We start from the raw sequence: 17,750 nt of genomic DNA on the forward strand, positions 1-17,750 counted from the left end.
TCAAGTGCCCCCTTGCGGCCGTTAGACAAAAACACACAAATTAGCCGCATCACCGCATAAACCGCAGGGTTGAAAGCAACTGAAAAAAGTCGCGGCTTGTAGGCCGGAAATTACGGTAGCTCCTGAAGCTAGTTTTGCGGATCATCACGAAATTGGGGTGAACGTGTCTACCCAATCCCAAACAGGAACATGTTAATTTTTGTTTGAAGTGGATCTTGAATGCCAGTTATCGTACTTTGACGAATTTCCAGTTGGTGTGCTTTCCAACACGATCTAACGTGGGCAAACAATCGCAAAAAGCATCATTTGAGAATTCTCGGAAAGTTGGGAGAAAATTGTTCCCAGTCCACCCGACCAACACGACAAACAACAAAACATCCGAAAGCGTCTCGAGGAATTTTAGAGGGAGGTTGGTCCTTTTGTTTTGAACAATTCATTTTTTTTTAATCTCCATATTTTGTCCCCTCTTACCGGAAAGACGCCGGCATCCATCATAACAGGACGCGTGAAAAAGTCTCGCACGCGTGGTGAAAGTCGTGCAAAACATGCCGCACCACGCTTCACCTACCTGTCGTGACCTTGTTTTGGAAACAAAATTCCACAATTCTACAGCAGAACATCAACCCGAAAGGGAAGCTCGCTCTTGATTTTTATTTGCCGGCCTTGTTTAGGATTCATGGATGCCGCTGAGGCGTCGTCAGCCACCTGTGAGCAATGACAAAGTCAACAAAAAGCGGCGTGACTCAGACATATTAATACACGCGCTGCACGCACGCGGGGACGGAAACAGCAAAACAAGTCTGTGAAGCGTTTTGTATGGCGAGCCCACCAGCTGCAATTGTTTCCTCGTCCATTACCGGGCTGACCTAATGTAAGCAAAAAAAAAAAAAACAACGACGCCGCACACCAAAACGCGACACCCTCACGTCCGCCGCTCCCCTTTCCCCTTTTTGAAGTGGCTTTCATCCCAATGTTTTTTTGTTTTCATTTCTTTTTTCGGCCTTCACATTTAAATGCTAAGGAGATAATTGCGCGGGGATTGTTGTGAAAGTAGCCCGAGGGTGGGAGAAACCCTACGGGGAGAATACTGCAATTTTTAAGGACCCCCCCCACCCCCACTCCAGGATAATTCATGCTTTCAGGCAGGATAAATAATGGAATCTGGCCCTTATGTGGTTTTGGTTAATAGAAAAATAATTCAAAATTATTGAACAGTTCAAAAGCAAAAGGAAAAAAAAAATCTCTATTTGTGGACTGAGTAAAAAAAACAGTTTTTTATTCTGTATCTAACTCCAGGTTAAAGACAATAAATTATGCTTTTAGACGACTCCATGTTATTGTAAAAAAAAATTAAGATTCAAGATTAATTTTTTAAGGTTTTGTTTTTCATCTCATGACAAAACCAGACAACTCCAAGTCAATAGTTTTCTTCAAAAACAAACAAGTCCAAGTCCAAAATATACCATGTCAAAATTTGGGTTATTTATACACAATAACTAATTTTTGGTTTGGGGGGGGGTATTTATTTTTTAATGGATAGGTTTCAAATTACGTCACCACCCTTGGACCAATCGGATAAATTAACGATAGAAAAAAAACTTCACGCTTCACCTATCACTTGTGTTCTCTGACCTCTATGACACACAAGATGGCGTAATTGGAAACCTATCCATTATGAAATTAAGAATTTACATGATTATCAGATTCTGAAATCAAACTATATTAATGGCGACGTTTGGTCATTTCTGGAAGTTCTTACATTATGAATATATTCACCTGAAACTAAATCATTGTTTGGCGGCACGGTCAATTAACTGCAAATGCTAACGATTGGTTGCAGTTCTACCAGTCAACAATCTGATTGGCCCCGCCTCTCCGTCAATCAAATACCGACCGCAGCACCAATCATAAGGTGGTTGAAGCAGCGGGTGGGCGGGGTTGACGTGACGTCGCCACGAAAGCTTTCCCCGTTTGTTTGCTAACAAGCGGCCTCCCGCGACTCGCCTCCATTATGTTGTCTTTTCATCACTTTTCGGCGATGTAGCCGCTTCGTCTCCGAGTCGCTCTTGGGTCTGTCGGGGCTTCTCGCCGGCCGTATGGTGCCGCGGGTGTGCGTCGCGACGCCGCCCCGGGGCCCGTCGTAGTAGTATGCGGCTCGCTCCGCCATAGTCATGTTTATTTCCTGAAGATGGCGGCCGAGGGGACACTGTGAACTAGATGACTGTCAGAAACATCGCCTCCATTTGTAATATGGTGAGTACTGCGTGGTGGCTTGTCCGGGGAGTAGCCTCCGTGTTGACCCGAGCGAAGGTAGACTTGCGGCCGGAGGGCTGTGTTCAACATGTCTAATGGCGTGCTATTTGTGGGTCAGCTCCCCGCGGTTGTGTTCAGTTTACACTCCATCAGCGAGAAAAAGCCACTAGAGTGCATTCATGCGTGCTTGTGTTGCGTTCAGGGACTCGTCCTACCACAATGCTGTCACTGCGGTGTCATGACGTAAGACAATCGGACCGTACCATTTTTTTTGGGGGGGGGGTGGTGGTGGTGGTACATGCCTAATGTAGCGCAAAATATCAAATAAGAAGTTGAACTGAAGTGCAGGCTAGCAAGGCTAATTGTTGACGTAACAACATTTAACTGGTCCATTATTTTATTTTTTTTCTTTTGGAAAGAGCAGTTTTATCTGGACCAAAAATAGAAAACTAATGAATAAAAGTGACAAATGGTGAAATGCTATTTTTTTCAGCCAGCCGACTATCAAACTCATTTTTGTCGCATTGTACTTGCGGTTTACCTCAAAGGCTGTGAAACGATAAAAAAAATCTTTAACCCCCTCATCATATTTACACATGAAATTTATGAACTAGTTTTGGAATCAGAAAATCAACGGTAATGGGTTTTTTTTCCAACTGTTGTTGTTTGGTAACTCCAAAATGCTTGTAAGAGCTCAATGTTATCATTTATGATATGGCAAAAAAAAAAATAATAATGGAAGTTGATACACGTGATTTGCCTCCGCGGGCCACGTAAAATCATGCGGCGGGCCAGATCTGGCGCCCGGGCCTTGAGTTTGAGACTTGTGCTTTATGGCAATTATTCCCAATTTTTTTTTTTTTTTTTTTTTTTTTGCAGCGCCCCTTTTGTTGATAGTTATATTCAGCGAAAATCAAAGACAATTTTTTGTCTGCTAAAATTTATTGTCCATCATTTCATGTAACTTCATTTCAGTGGCTGGTGTGGGCAGAAAAATGAGCTCCATCTGCTGGGTGTAACGTAATAATGAATAATAATAATTATATACTATATATACCCCCCGCCTGGTTAACCCATTCGTGGGCAGCATCCCATTTTTGGGACATAATGATTTTCACGCGTTATATCAAAATATTCAAGTGTTTTAATCTGGTTCTGATTCTGGTTTTTGTGACGATTTACTAAGAAAACCCAAGTACCCTCTCGCGGGCAGCGTCCCATTTTTGAGACTTAATAATAAATTAGTAAAGTTATCATATGACTTAACCATAAACGAAAAAGAAGTGTTATTTCCTTGATTGTGGCCTGTTTGGAGACTTTTCATCTCAATAAGGCAAAAAATTGCCACCCTGCCCATGAAACAATTTTTGTTTGTTGGTTTTGCCCAAAACACAGAACATTTCCATGACTACTTTCAAATAGAAAAAAAAATGAAAGATTTTTTTGTTAGTCAGCAGGCTACTTCCTCTGTCAAGGAGTGTGATATAAAACAAAGGAACCATACAATTGGGGCTTTTATATGGGGAGAACATTTCCATCATGCCTTGAATGTCAAAAACAAAATCCAAAATGTTATTGTTATTATTATTATTATCCATTAGATGTGGATCACGCTCCATTTCTGATCAAAGGTTTCCTGCTAATAGAAAAACAAACAATGAATCCCGAGTGTGTGATTGAAGTGAAAGTGGTCAAATGCTGCTAGTTCTGCCGGATCGCCGCCGTGACGCTTGTAACCGACCGTCAAAGGCGCCCGCCGGCTAAATTGTCGCCCGTGTTGTCTTAACAAAGCCCCGCATTGAGCTCGAGTCGGGGGTGGGGGGGAGAAAGCCGAGCCGGCGCGGAGATAAGCCCCCCGAGCTCGGCAATCTTCTGTAAGACACGCCTGTACAATTTTGGAGCGGATCGGCTTTCGAGCGCCGCTCCGCGGGAAAGACGTTTGACGGAGACCTCCGCCGAGGCCAGATTTTCCTAATTGTGTTTTTGGTGTCCTCTGTGCTCGCAGGGCACCAATGCCTCCGCTCTGGAGAAAGACATCGGCCCGGAGCAGTTCCCCATCAATGAGCACTACTTTGGTCTGGTCAACGTAAGCATCCACGCAAATACGGCGGTGCCTCGAGATGAGAGATTACCGTCATTCCCGGCCTACAGAGCGCACCTGGTTATAAGCCACGCCCAGTACATTTGTAAAGGAAATTTGGTATTTGGTACATGCGTACGGCGCAGCTGTGTAAAAGCCGCAAGTGTGCATATTGAATCCCACATTCAAACATGAGATATTTACAAAGGAAGATGGTACACGCTAGTGCTGTGCTAATGTTAGCGCTGCGCTAACGTTAGTGCCACGCTAACAGGGCCATTAAAAAAACGTACTAGTAAAAATCACTGAGTGCCCACATTGAAACACGAGATATTTACAAAGAAAGATGGTACACAGAGTTTAACGCTAACGCCGCCGTGCTAATGGTAGTGCCATGCTGATGCTAATCCTAGCAAGGCCGGTTAAAAAAAAAAAACACATGCTGGTAAAAATCAGAGACAATGCAGATACACGCTAGCGCAGGGCTAACAGGGCCAGACCGGTAAAAGTCACTTCCCCGGCACATATATTCCGCCGGTCCCACCCTTAACTTTTCCGCTCGAGTGCTTCCTTGCGGCCTAACCCTAACCCACATTCAAACACGAGATATTTACAAAGAAAGACGGTACACGGTAACGCCGCGCTAATGCTAACACTGTGCTAGCGCCGAGCTAAACAGGGGTTAAAAAAAACGCATGCCGGTAAAAATCAGAGACAAGGCAGTAACACGCTAGCGCAGGGCTAGACCGGTAAAAGTCACTTCCTCTGCACATATATTCCGCCAGTCTCACCCTTAAATTTTCCGCTTGAGTGCTTCCTTGTGGCCTAACCCCAACCCACATTCAAATACGAGATATTTACAAAGAAAGATGGTACACGCTAGCGCCGCGCTAATGCTAACACTGTGCTCGCACCGCGCTAACAGGGCCGGTTAAAAAAAACACATGCCGATAAAAATCACAGAAACATGGCAGTAACACGCTAGCGCAGGGCGAGACCGGTAAAAGTCACTTCCTCGGCACATATATTTCGCCAGTCTCACCCTTAACTTTTCCGCTCGAGTGCTTCCTTGCGGCGTAACCCTAACCCACATTCAAACGCGAGATATTTACAAAGAAAGACGGAACACGCTAGCGCCGCGCTAATGCTAACACTGTGCTAACAGGGCGGGTTAAAAAAAACACATGCTGGTAAAAATCACAGAGACATGGCAGTAACACGCTAGCGCAGGGCTAACAGGGCCAGACCGTTAAAAGTCACTTCCTCGGCACATTTTTTCCGCCAGTCTCGCGCTTAACTTTTCCGCTCGAGTGCCCCCTTGCGGCCGTTGGGAAAAATGCACAAATTAGCCGCATAAACCGCAGGGTTGAAAGCGTGTGGGGAAAAAAAAAGTCGCGTTTTGTAGGCTGGAAGTTACGGTAATTTGTTCCACAACCACACAACACTCGTACCCTAAATCGTCTTTGAGGCCAAACCCAGTTGAAGTTTATAGTTAAACTAAACATCAAACAAAGAGTATTACAGTAAATGTGCATCCACAACTTGCAAATATCTTAGCTTCAAAGTGCACTTAGCTTGTTGCTAGCAAAAAGTTCAAAGCACCATTTACGGGCTGACAAAGTGCATTTACTTAGCGGTGTTATAACACTTTATTGCAGGGGTGTCAAACTCATTTTTCTAGGGGGCCACATGATTGTTCCGGTTCCCCTCAGAGGGCCATTATGACTGTGAAACAAAAATATTTAGTCTTCTCATCATATTTACATCAGCAATTTATGAATTTATTTTTGGAATCCGAAATCAAGGGTCACGTGTTTTTCAACTATTCACGTTTGGTAACACAAAAATGCTTGTAATATCTCAACTTTATCATTTGTGATATATGAAATGGCGGCACTGTGGATCAGCTGGTAAAGCGTTGGCCTCACAGTTCTGAGGTCCCGGGTTCAATCCCGGACCCGCCTATGTGGAGTTTGCATGTTCTCCCCATGCTTGCATAAGTTTCCTCCGGGCACTCAGGTTTCCTCGCACATTCCAAAAACATGCAACATTAATTGGACCCTCTAAATTGCCCCTAGGTGTGATTGTGAGTGCGACTGTTGTCTGTCTCCGTGTGCCTTGCGATTGGTTGACAACCAGTTCAGGGTGCACCCTGCCTCCTGATCGTTGACAGCTGGGATAGGCTCCAGCACTCCCTGTGACCCTCGTGAGGATAAGCGGCAAAGAAAATGTATGGATGGATATATGAAAATTAGAAATTTTGGTAGACTAGAATCATGATAATTGACAGTCTAGATTTGGCTTCCGGGGCCACATAAAATCATGTGGCGGGCCAGATCTGGCCCCCGGGCCTTGAGTTTGACACCAGTGCTTTAACGAATAATTGTTTGAACAGAAATATGGCAACATGAAGTCAGAAGGTATCGCCATACTTAGACGTATTGCTGGCTTTGTATCCTCCTTGTATGTTTTTAATGACAATTTAGTGAATTATCCTCATTCAAAGGTGCTTTATGAGAGTTATTGGATTTGAAAGTGTTATGAAAGTTTTTATTTTCTTTTCCTGTTTCTGTGACTTGCGGATCATTAAACACACACCAGGTCAAACTGACCTGGGAATATTTTTACTGTTCCTGAGCAACAAACAACAAACGCTTAAGAAATGTTACAGCCTTTGAATCTGTGAGATATTGCGCACTTAAATATGAATCGAAGTGTGAGCAATTGGGTCGCTATTGAGGTATAATAATTTAGATGTCCCGGGTCAATTTGACCCAGGCATATTATTGCTCTTCCTCAACATAACGGGTTAAATATCTCCAATTTGGCTTTAAGTCATTGAAGCGGGATCCGCGAATGGCAACGGGAGGTAAATATGGATTGAAAAATTAGTTAAGGACTTAATGAGATGTGCATAATTATATATGCCCTCGGTTATAATAACTCAGGAATATTGTTGCGGCTCCTGAAGAGGGAAAAGAAATTGTGACATGAGGGCAAATTTTAAAATTATTGATGCATGTGCCGCGAGAAGAAATTTTCTATCAGTGGGTTGAAATGTCGTAACGGCGTTACTAATGACATTTTTAAAAATAATCTTCATTTGCATGAGTGAACACGCCCTGGGTCAGATTGACCCGGAGGTCGTCGGTTGTTGTTCCCGAACATGACGAGCGCAACCGCGGGGCGAAATTGCCTTAACGTGATTCGTCCTTGTCGGCTTCCCTCCCCGCCAGTTCGGCAACACGTGCTACTGCAACTCGGTGCTGCAGGCGCTCTACTTCTGCCGGCCGTTCCGCGAGAACGTGCTGGCCTACAAGGCCCAGCAGAAGAAGAAGGAGAACCTGCTCACGTGCCTGGCGGACCTCTTCCACTCCATCGCCACGCAGAAGAAGAAGGTGGGCGTCATCCCGCCCAAGAAGTTCATCTCGCGCCTGCGCAAGGAGAACGGTGAGAAGGCCAACGGGGTCCTTTGCGAGCGTTTTTAATGGGCGTGTGATCTATGAAGAAAAAATCACAAACCGGGGAAAATTTGCTTGTACTTACATGCACATTATTGCTTAGCCAACCGTTTTCTTAGCCGCTTATCCTCACAAGGGTCGCGGGGAGTGCTGGAGCCTATGCCCGGGCAGGAGGCGGGGCATACCCTGAACTGGTCGCCAGCCAATCGCAGGGCACACGGAGACAGAAAACAGTCTCAGTCACAATCGCACCTCGGGGCAATTTAGAGGGTCCAATTAATGTTGGCTGTATGTGACCCCTAATGGGACAAGCCGAAAGAAAAAGAAGTTTTAGGAATGTGGGAGGAGGAGTGCCCGGAGAAAAGCCACGCAGGCACAATGAGAACATGCAAACTCCACACAGGCGGGGCTGGGATTGAACCCGGGGCCTCAGAACTGTGAGGCCAACGCTTTACCAGCTGATCCACGTGCTACAAACATCCCCGATATACACACCGTCATTCCTGATATATTTCATCTGTCATAAACATGCACATTAAAAAAATCAAGTTTCTTGTAAGTTATTTAAAGGAAATAAATGACCTTTTATTGGAATGCTTTTAATTCATTTGAGGTGCTGGGATTGAGGTTGATGAACTCCCAAGATGGCTGCCATTTAAAATGGCAGCAACTCAATGTCTGGTTGGATTGGTGGTAAAAATTGATATCATGAATTGGACTAATCATAAATTTATTTTCACAATTGATGTTTGAACCAAAATAAGGCGGGAGTAGTGCATTGCAATTAAAAAAAAAATACGTAGAAAAGGATGCAATGACAGAAACATAAATTATAAATGCTCTTCTCTCTGATTGGCTAAACTCCATTTCCTAATCCATATTTTCGGGGTCCAATATTTCCTCAGACCTGTTCGACAACTACATGCAGCAGGACGCCCACGAGTTCCTCAACTACCTGCTGAACACGGTGGCCGACATCCTGCAGGAGGAGAAGAAGCAGGAGAAGCAGAACGGACGCCCGAAGAACAACGGCCCCCCCGCCGCCGCCGAGGCCGAGACCGCCACGGCGAAGGCGGCCGAGAACAAGACGGAGCCCACGTGGGTGCACGACATCTTCCAAGGCACCCTGACCAACGAGACGCGCTGCCTCAACTGCGAGACGGTATGAGAGATAAACAGAGAGTTTAACGCTCGCACCGACGCGCTAACGCTAGCGCCGTACTAGCGCCACGTTAACAGGACTGGTTAAAAAAAAAAAAAACCACTGAAACATGGCAATAACACACGAGCGCAGCGCTAACAGGGCCGGACCGGTAAAAGTCACTTCCTCGGCACATACATTCCACCGGTTTCAATCATACCTTTTCCGCTGGAGTGCCCCCTTGCGGCCGTTAGGAAAAAAACGCACAAATTAGCCGCATCACCGCATAAGCCGCAGGGTTGAAAGCGTGTGTAAACAGTCGCTGCTTAAAGGCCGGATATTACGGTATTTTCATTCTCAAATTGGTGAATGGATTTGTTGTAAACTATGCATTGTTTATTCATTTTATAAAATTAAAATGGTCCAGTTAATACCAAAAATAAAATGTAAAATTCTGAATGAATTCATCTATTTTTAAGATGAACTTTGACCCCAGTTAAGAAAAAGCCGTGACTTGCAATCATTTGTTTTTGTTTTAAATATATTTTGTGTTCATGTACTGTAGCACAATTTAATAACTTGCGAATTGAGTCAGATAAATGGTACAGAAAATGGATGGATGATTTTGTGCAGTTAAAATTTAAAATGTTGTTTTATACAATTTTTTTGATGTCATGTAATGTTTTTTGGGTATTTTTTAATATGCAAATATTCTATTTAGAAAGGCAGTTAGTTAGGAAACGAGAACCAGCATCACTAACAGACAACGAGGACATGGATGAACAGATTTTTATATATATATATTTTAATGTATGTCCTAATACTGTAATGTGTTGTCAATGTTTTTGAAATAGAATTCATTTACAAATAAGTGATTAAAAAAAAAAAACAACCCAAATTTTATTTTAAAATGTCAACTTTTTTTTTTACATCCTATATCTGAACATCTGTCTCGGCAGGTGAGCAGCAAAGATGAGGATTTTCTCGACCTTTCCGTGGATGTGGAGCAGAACACGTCGATAACGCACTGCCTCAGGTAGTTTTTATTTTGAAAATCACCCAAAGTGCAAAAGTAGGACGGCTTGAGTAACACCCCCCCCCCTCCCTTCCCCTCACCCCCACCCCCACCACAGGGACTTCAGCAACACGGAGACGCTGTGCAGCGAGTACAAGTACTACTGCGAGATGTGCTGCAGCAAGCAGGAGGCGCAGAAGCGGTCAGTGAACGCACCGCCGGCAAAACTGTTGCGTGGCTCACTAACTTTATTTATTGCAACCTTTCTACGTTTCACAAAAATGAACAACTTTTGAATTTCTGTGGAATTTAGGGGTACACATGGTCATGTTTAATTGATGTAAGGATCGAGAGGACTGGAATGAATAAAACTACCGTAATTTCCGGCCTACAGAGCGCACCTGATTATAAGCCTCACCCAGTGCATAGGAAAACATAAATGAAATATAATTTTGTATAAGCCACAGCTGTGTAAAAGCAAGTGGCCACATTGAAACACGAGATATTTACAAAGAAAGACGGTACATAGAAAGAGTTTGCAAAGTTTTAATACCTTAGCTTAGCTCAACATAGCAACAAGACGGTAGCACGAACAGGGCTGATTAAAAATGGGGAAAAAAAACTGCCGTGGCAGCTACACAGTAGCAACATGCTAGCAGAGCACTAACAGGGCCGGTAAAAAAAAAAAAAAAAAAAACATACCGGTAAAAATCACTGAGACACGGCAGAAACACACTAACGCGGCGCTAACAGAGACGGTTAAAAAAAAAAAGCCTAAATCACTGAGACGCAGCAGTAACATTCCAAAAACATGTTAGCACAGTGCTAAGGCTAGTGTGGTGCTAACAGGGCAAGTTAAAAAAAAAAAAAACATTCCAGTAAAAATCGCTGAGACACGGCAGTAACATAGCAGCAACACGCTAGCACAGCGCTAACAGGTCTGGTTAAAAAAAAAAAAACATACCAGGTAAAAGTTACTTCCTTGGCACATATATTCCATCGGTTTCACTCTTACGTTTTCCGCTGGAGTGTCCCCTTGCCGCCGTTAGGGAAAAATGCACAAATTAGCCGCATCACCGCATAAGCCGCAGGGTTGAAAGCGTGCGGGGAAAAAAAAATTGAGGTTTATGGGTCGGAAATTACGATAGTATCTCAAGGCACCACCACGGTTGAGGAGGATCCTTTGAAAAACGTAAAACTGGACCTGGCTGCCCACTCACCCGCATCCCCCTTTTTTTTTTTTTTTTTTTTTTTTTTTTTTTTTTTGGTTGGTAGCATGTGCGTGAAGAAGTTGCCCATGATCCTGGCGCTGCACCTGAAGAGGTTCAAGTACATGGAGCAGCTGCACCGCTACACCAAGCTGTCGTACCGCGTGGTTTTCCCCCTGGAGCTGCGCCTCTTCAACACGTCCGGCGACGCCGTCAACCTGGATCGCATGTACGACCTGGTGGCCGTGGTGGTCCACTGCGGAAGGTGAGGCGGACCGGATCGGCCCCCAAAACCACAACGTATCGGCCAATAGCCAGCGTGGGTATTGGGAGAAGACTAGCGGACGTCAACTAATACCAAGTATATACTAAGTACAGAAAAAAAATTACTTTGACATTGTTAAAGTTTATTTGCAAAGGTTTGTTTGTTTTTAATTTTCTGATGAGCTTAATTCACTTGAACAAAGTTTTGTTTCCGGTTGTCGTCGTTCACTGTTCACTCTCCGCTTCAGCTCCATAGGCCGACGGTTTTTCGCGAAAAAGCGATGTCAATATTTTGCCAAAAACTTCATATGTAGATAAGCAAGAAAACACATTTTCTTTGAAATTTTTGGATGAATTTCATAATACAGAATTCTGCAAAATTGAATTTGATGAATGCGAGGAAACAAGTTGGAAATAGGACACCGCGGCGACAACAAATGAACAATGCGTTTAGCATACATTTTCTTATTGTGAGTCCTTATTTCCAAAAATATGTCGAAGTGATTGACTTAAAAATGAATCTTTTTATGACAAAAAGTTGCTTAGTTTTTTGCTATGTTATGATGATAGTGCTTCCCAGCGTATTTTGCGTAAAGTTAACATGTCACAGAAATCGGGCCTGAGGTAAATATGCAAGGTTTCGTGCTAGTCACGGTGTTCTATGTCTTTCCTTTGCACTTCGCCTTTTTTGGGCTTCCCAAGTCGAATTAAAAATCCTTCATGTTACCAAAAACTGGAAAAATGTCAAACTCACGACCAGTTTTAACCCATTCATGGGGAGGGTGGCAATTTTTTGCCTTATTGAGATAAAAGTCTCCTAACAGGCCACAATCAAGGAAATGGCACTTCTTTTTCGTTTAACGCGTAAAACAAAGGGAAAAAAAAAGATGTACCCTCTCACAGGCGGACGGGTTTGTTAACAGTTCTGTGAAGCGGTACATACTGGCGATATGTTCTTATTCTAGAACGACACTTACGCATTATTAATACTGATGGATTAGCATTTTGAAGACAAACTTGATTGCATACTGATCTTTCTTCCTTTGGAAAACGCTCCATGTTGTACTTGAGGCAGCCATGTTGGGTCAGGAAGGAAACGGAAATAACTGCCCTGCTAACTTTGACCGGCGAGTTGTCCAAATTATGGCTTCAGATTAAAACGCTTAAATATGTTGACATACTGAAGGATATAATGCGTGAAAATCATGATGTCCCAAAAATGGAACGCTTGGTTAATTCTTGAATTAAATGGACCCGACGTCCCCCTGCTTCACTCTTAACTCATTCCTGCCCTGTTGCTAATTCGGGTTCATTCACGAGCCCCCTTGAATAAAAACAAAGCCCAAATCATAATTTTCTTGAGGTATTACTATCATTTGAAAGCTAGTCCCGGGTATTTGCCGGGCTGGACTACTTACTGGCTTACATTTGCGTGTCATGTAATGCGCGTGCGTGCGTGCGTGTGTGTTGTCGTTCAGCGGTCCAAACCGGGGTCATTACATCACCATCGTGAAGAGCCACGGGTTCTGGCTGCTGTTCGACGATGACATCGTGGAGGTGCGTCACCCTCCGGCACTCCTTCTTCATGTTTTGTTTTGTACGCCGGCCATCTTTGTCTCATCGGTTTAAAAACCGCACCCTTTTCTCCCCCCCCCCCCCCCCCCAACCTGCAGAAAATCGACGCACACGCCATTGAGGAGTTTTACGGTCTTACCTCAGACATCTCTAAGAATTCTGAGTCGGGTTACATCCTCTTCTACCAGTCCAGAGAGTGACCTCACTGTCCTTTTCTTCTTCTTCTTCTTCTTCTTCTTCTTCTTCCACGTGACCCCCCCACCTGCATCTGACGGCACTTTACGCAAAGCAAGATAATCTACGTTAGCCCTCCTCTTTGACTGGCAGGAAGTTGTAGAAATGGACCTTTTGTCATTCCTCTCGATTCCTATGCATTTATTTTTTTTTTTGGGGGGGTGTTAAAGTAATATTTTCATATTTTGATTTCGGCCAACTACAAGATCAGCCGACACTACACATTTACTACTCATTCTGTAGCTGGAGCGTATTTATTGAACTTATTTATTTTTGTAATTTGTAGCACTAACTGCCGGACTTTCGTGTTTTTATTCTTCAGCGTTTAGCGATGGTTAGCGCAAATATTAGTTTTCAAATATTGTCTTCCTTAGTTTTCTTTATTCAATTTTCCATGTTTTTTTTTTTTTCATTTTTTTGCTCATTTTAATACTTATTTTGGCTAATCTACGAGTATCAAATATCAAAATTTGCGGGAGCTTAAGATATTCCAATCCAATATTTCCAACGTTACGGTTATTTGCAATATTGGAATTGTTTTTCTATGCTAGAATTCAGTGGCCTTCCCGGGTTTGGGGATCTAAATATTTATTTTTTTTAGTGTTGTGGATTGGTCAGTACCAGACACCCCTCCCCCCCATTTGCTTGTGGTATTGATCAGATATCACCAAGTAGAATGATCAATTAGTCTGTAGCGCTTGAAACCAAACACCTTTGTCTGATTAATGGATTCAGGTCTTGGTTCGTATCAAATCCATGTTTCTGTATAGTTCATATTTTTTATTTGGGGGTGGGGGGGGCATTGGTCAATTGCCAACTCTTAATGTATTGGTCAATATCACACCCTGAAACAGCTACACAGTTTAACGCTAGCGCCGGGCTAACAGAGCCGGACCGGTAAAAGTCACTTCCTCGGCACATATATTCCACCAGTCTCACGCTTACCTTTTCCGCTCGAGTGCCCCCTTGCGGCCGTTAGGAAAAAATGCACAAATTAGCCGCATCACCGCATAAATTGCAGGGTTGAAAGCGTGTGAAAAAAATCACGGCTTATAGGCCGGAAATTACGGTAATTGGCAGGTAATCAGTTTATGAAAAATGGAAAATTCCGGTTGTATTGATCGGAACAAGATCCTGCTTTATATGACTAGTGGTACCAATAGGAAACCCAGGTGGCAGTACCGGACAATACCAGGTCTTGGTATGCTTGTTGCGTGATGTTCCTTATAGTGGAAAAACTTCAGAAAAAAGCCCAAAATTGTGCAATAAAGAAGCGAGGGTGGTGCGTTCAGTGACCCATCTTAAAATTGTTTTATGGGCATTTTTATGTCACGTTTGTTGCATTTTTATTGGATTTAATTGTACAATACTTCCTTGTTCCTGCTTTATTGACGTAAATGGCGTTTGTGGTAAATACTCGTTAATTCAGTATATCTGCCGCGTTTGAATAATTAGCATTTCATACAGGTGTCGTTACCCCCCCCCCCTCTGTGCCAAACCGATGCACACCTCGTCTTGAAAAATGTCTTTATTTTCTTTATAAACACGTGTACATAATGGTATAGTATGTAGAAAACAGTGACATTATTTTTTTAAAAGGTGGGTGCGAGTACGTTAAAGAGTTTTGCTTCGTTTTTCCCGCCCGGGAACAAAAATGTCTTGTCGCGCGATTGGTCGAGAATGAGTTTCCAGTCATGATATCCGCTCTTTGACTGTGACTATGGGTTGGGCAAGCGCCACCTGTTGGGGGAGATGAGGGAAGTTTCTGATTGGCTTTCGGCTAAAAGTGCACTGTAACGTGCGCTTGTTCTCAATTAAAGTGACCATCAGTGACATCAATGTTGTCTATGTTTTATCTTGCAGTTATGACATCATCGTTCTCGTTTACTTGTGTAGTCAGTTCAGTACTCCTTGATCGCAAGTTAGAGTTTTAAAGAGACATTTAGGGTGTCCAATTAGGGGTAGTGTTTTAGATTGGGGTTTCAAAACAGGGTTAGGATTACAAAGTAGGTTTTCAAATTGCAATTAAATTTGAAATTAGGGTTTCAAAACAGGGTTAGAGTCCCAATTGAGGTTTTCAAGATAAGGTGAGGGTTTCAATTTAAGATTTTTACACAGGTCTCTAGGGAAGGGGTGTCAAACACATTTTTGTCGCGGGCCACATTGTATTTGGGGTTTTCCGTTACGGCTGCGAAACGATAAAAAAAATCTTTTCCCGCCTCATCGTATTTACACGTGAAATTTATGAACTAGTTTTGGAATTAAAAAATCAAGGAAAATGGGTTTTTCCTACTATTGTTGTTTGGTAATGCAAAAAAATGCTTGTAATAGCTCAACGTTATCATTTATGATATGACAATTTGAAAATTTGGTACAGATTTGGGAAAAAAAAATCATGGAAGTTGATACACATTATTTGCCTCCGCGGGCAACGTAAAATCATGCGGCGGGTTAGATCTCGCCCCCGAGCCTTGAGTTTGACACCTGTGCTCTAGGGTTTTAAAGTAAGGCTTCAAAAGCGGGTCACGGTCTTCATTGACCATTTATAACAAGGTCAGGGTTTCAAATGAGTTTTTGAAAACAGGGTTGGGGTGTCAAATTCGGGTTTTAAGACCGGGTTCGGTTTTCAAAGGGGGGGTTTCAAAAAAAGGGTTAGGGTTTGAAAAAAATGGATTGCGGTCTTAAATTGGGGTCTCGAAAGAGGGTTATGATTTCAGGTTAGGGTTTTGAAGTGGGCTTTCGAGTCATGGCTCGGGTTCATTTTGGGGTTTCAAATCAGGCTCATTACAACACTGCAGTCGCGTGGACGAACTCGTACTGCATCGTGCGTGCGTGTGTTGTTGCGTTGTTTGGTGCCGGTTTCTCGGTACATCTCAGGAGAGAAAACCGCAGGAGGCCGAATTCCCCGCTCGCTAATTTCCACGAGGGACTAAAATGGACTTTCTCGGAACACGCGCACAATTTGCGGGAAGGTGCTAATGGGGTCACTTCACTTGATTTTCGCTGGCTTTACATGTGGACAAAAGTCTCTTGGACACCCGGATTCCTGCGGAATGTTTGCAGCATGGCTGACATCTAGTGGTGATTTTCGGTTTTGCCTTTTGAGATTTTAAAATTCGCGTGTCACACTTATGAACATTCTAAAATAGATATTGAAGTGAAAACTACATATAAGATTATTCATTTCAATGTCTACACGAAAAGATAAATATGAGCGGAGAGGACGTCGTCCATGCGCAAAGTTGCGGAAGTCTCCTTCGACATTCAAGTGGTCGCCATGTTGGCTGCGTCTTCTGTCCGTGATGTCACCCTGGACCTTCGCCATTGAAAACGCGCTGTGCCACCTACGATGGGAGTCGAACACGCCCCTTCTCACACGGAAGCTCTTCTCGAAGAAGAGAACATCTCGCAACCGAGTAAGTTACCGGGGCAATATTACCCTATTGTTTTGAGCCATGTTTAGATGATATGCGGATCACGGCCAAACCGCCTCTCCACCCGATCCACCTCCGCGACAACGCAGCCAAGCCACCTCCTTGTCCGATCCACCTCAAGGGTTACCTAGTCCTAACCCTATACAACGAGACGGCTAACACGGATGAACGAGCTAGCTTCTCGCAGGTAAAACTAATAGAAACACACGAGACCGCCCGACTGGGCGTCTGCTACTAACGTCACTTCCTGCTTCTTCTTGAGAACAAATCTCTCGAGAGGATTTTCATGGCGGGAGTGACAAAAAGCCATATATGTCAAAATCATGTTTTGTAGTGAAAAAAAACGGATGGGTCCATACCGGCTGCTGTTTTTTCATTAATAACATATTAAAAAAAATCATGCTTTTTGTGTCAGTGGGGCTTTAAATTGTTAACAATGGGAAAATGTCAGTCAAGTGACTGTTGGGTTTGCAAATTAGGGACCAGTGTGCTACTGGTAGTACGTTTGTAGTATTAATTGTAGTATGTGATAGCAGGCGTGGTAGTGGTGGCGGTAGTTGCAAGTGGTATAGTTGTTAGCAGTAGCAGTAGTAATGGCAGATGATTGTGAGGGTAGTAGTAGTGGAAGTTGTTGTAGAAGAAGAAGTGATGGTGCTACAAGTAGTACTAACAGTGGTGGTATTAGTAGTATTAATATTAATAGTGGAGGTCATGGTATTATTAGTGGTATTCGTATAAAGATAGCAAAAGTCAACTCCAGTAAGTCTTAAACGCCCCCCAGCTGGTCTGAAAGGCGCTTGACTTGAACCGGATGAAGCAGTCCTCTGATGTTATCATATTACGAAAAGCATAATCGCTAACTTAGACCGGAGTCAAAATGGATGCCACGCTACAACGCTCCTCCCGGCCGGAGGTCTTCCCGCAAACTCGCTGTGGGGCCGCGTTCCGTCAAGCGCAGAAGCTCGACGAGCGTCCGCCGGGCCCGAGGCGACGGGACGTCGGCTGAGCGGCGGATCGGCGTCAAATGTTTCTGTGCGATGAGAGGAAAGGACGGCGGGGGAGGCCGAGGTGGAGGTAAAGACACC

At 43.7% G+C, this 17,750-nt stretch overlaps 1 protein-coding gene across 1 annotated transcript; it reads left to right on the top strand.

Moving 5' to 3' along the window:
• Positions 1–1,917: 1,917 nt before the first annotated feature.
• usp46 (ubiquitin specific peptidase 46) lies at positions 1,918–15,844 on the top strand. Its single transcript, XM_061825760.1, has 9 exons — positions 1,918–2,253; positions 4,259–4,339; positions 7,570–7,783; positions 8,700–8,956; positions 9,895–9,971; positions 10,069–10,152; positions 11,226–11,423; positions 12,901–12,979; positions 13,096–15,844. Exons 1-9 carry the CDS (start codon positions 2,218–2,220, stop codon positions 13,195–13,197), a joined length of 1,128 nt encoding a protein of 375 aa, XP_061681744.1. The 5' UTR covers positions 1,918–2,217; the 3' UTR covers positions 13,198–15,844.
• The last annotated feature ends 1,906 nt before the right edge of the window (positions 15,845–17,750 follow it).

The sequence above is a fragment of the Syngnathoides biaculeatus genome, chromosome 7, assembly GCF_019802595.1.
Source record: "Syngnathoides biaculeatus isolate LvHL_M chromosome 7, ASM1980259v1, whole genome shotgun sequence".
Lineage (NCBI taxonomy): Eukaryota > Metazoa > Chordata > Actinopteri > Syngnathiformes > Syngnathidae > Syngnathoides > Syngnathoides biaculeatus.

Excerpts from the sequence above, each read along its gene's own strand:
- usp46 (XM_061825760.1), top strand. The coding sequence starts at position 2,218 with ATGACTGTCAGAAACATCGCCTCCATTTGTAATATG. Across the intron at positions 2,254-4,258 it reads TCGCCTCCATTTGTAATATG|GGCACCAATGCCTCCGCTCT; the intron begins GTGAGTACTGCG and ends CTGTGCTCGCAG. Across the intron at positions 10,153-11,225 it reads AAGCAGGAGGCGCAGAAGCG|CATGTGCGTGAAGAAGTTGC; the intron begins GTCAGTGAACGC and ends TTTGGTTGGTAG.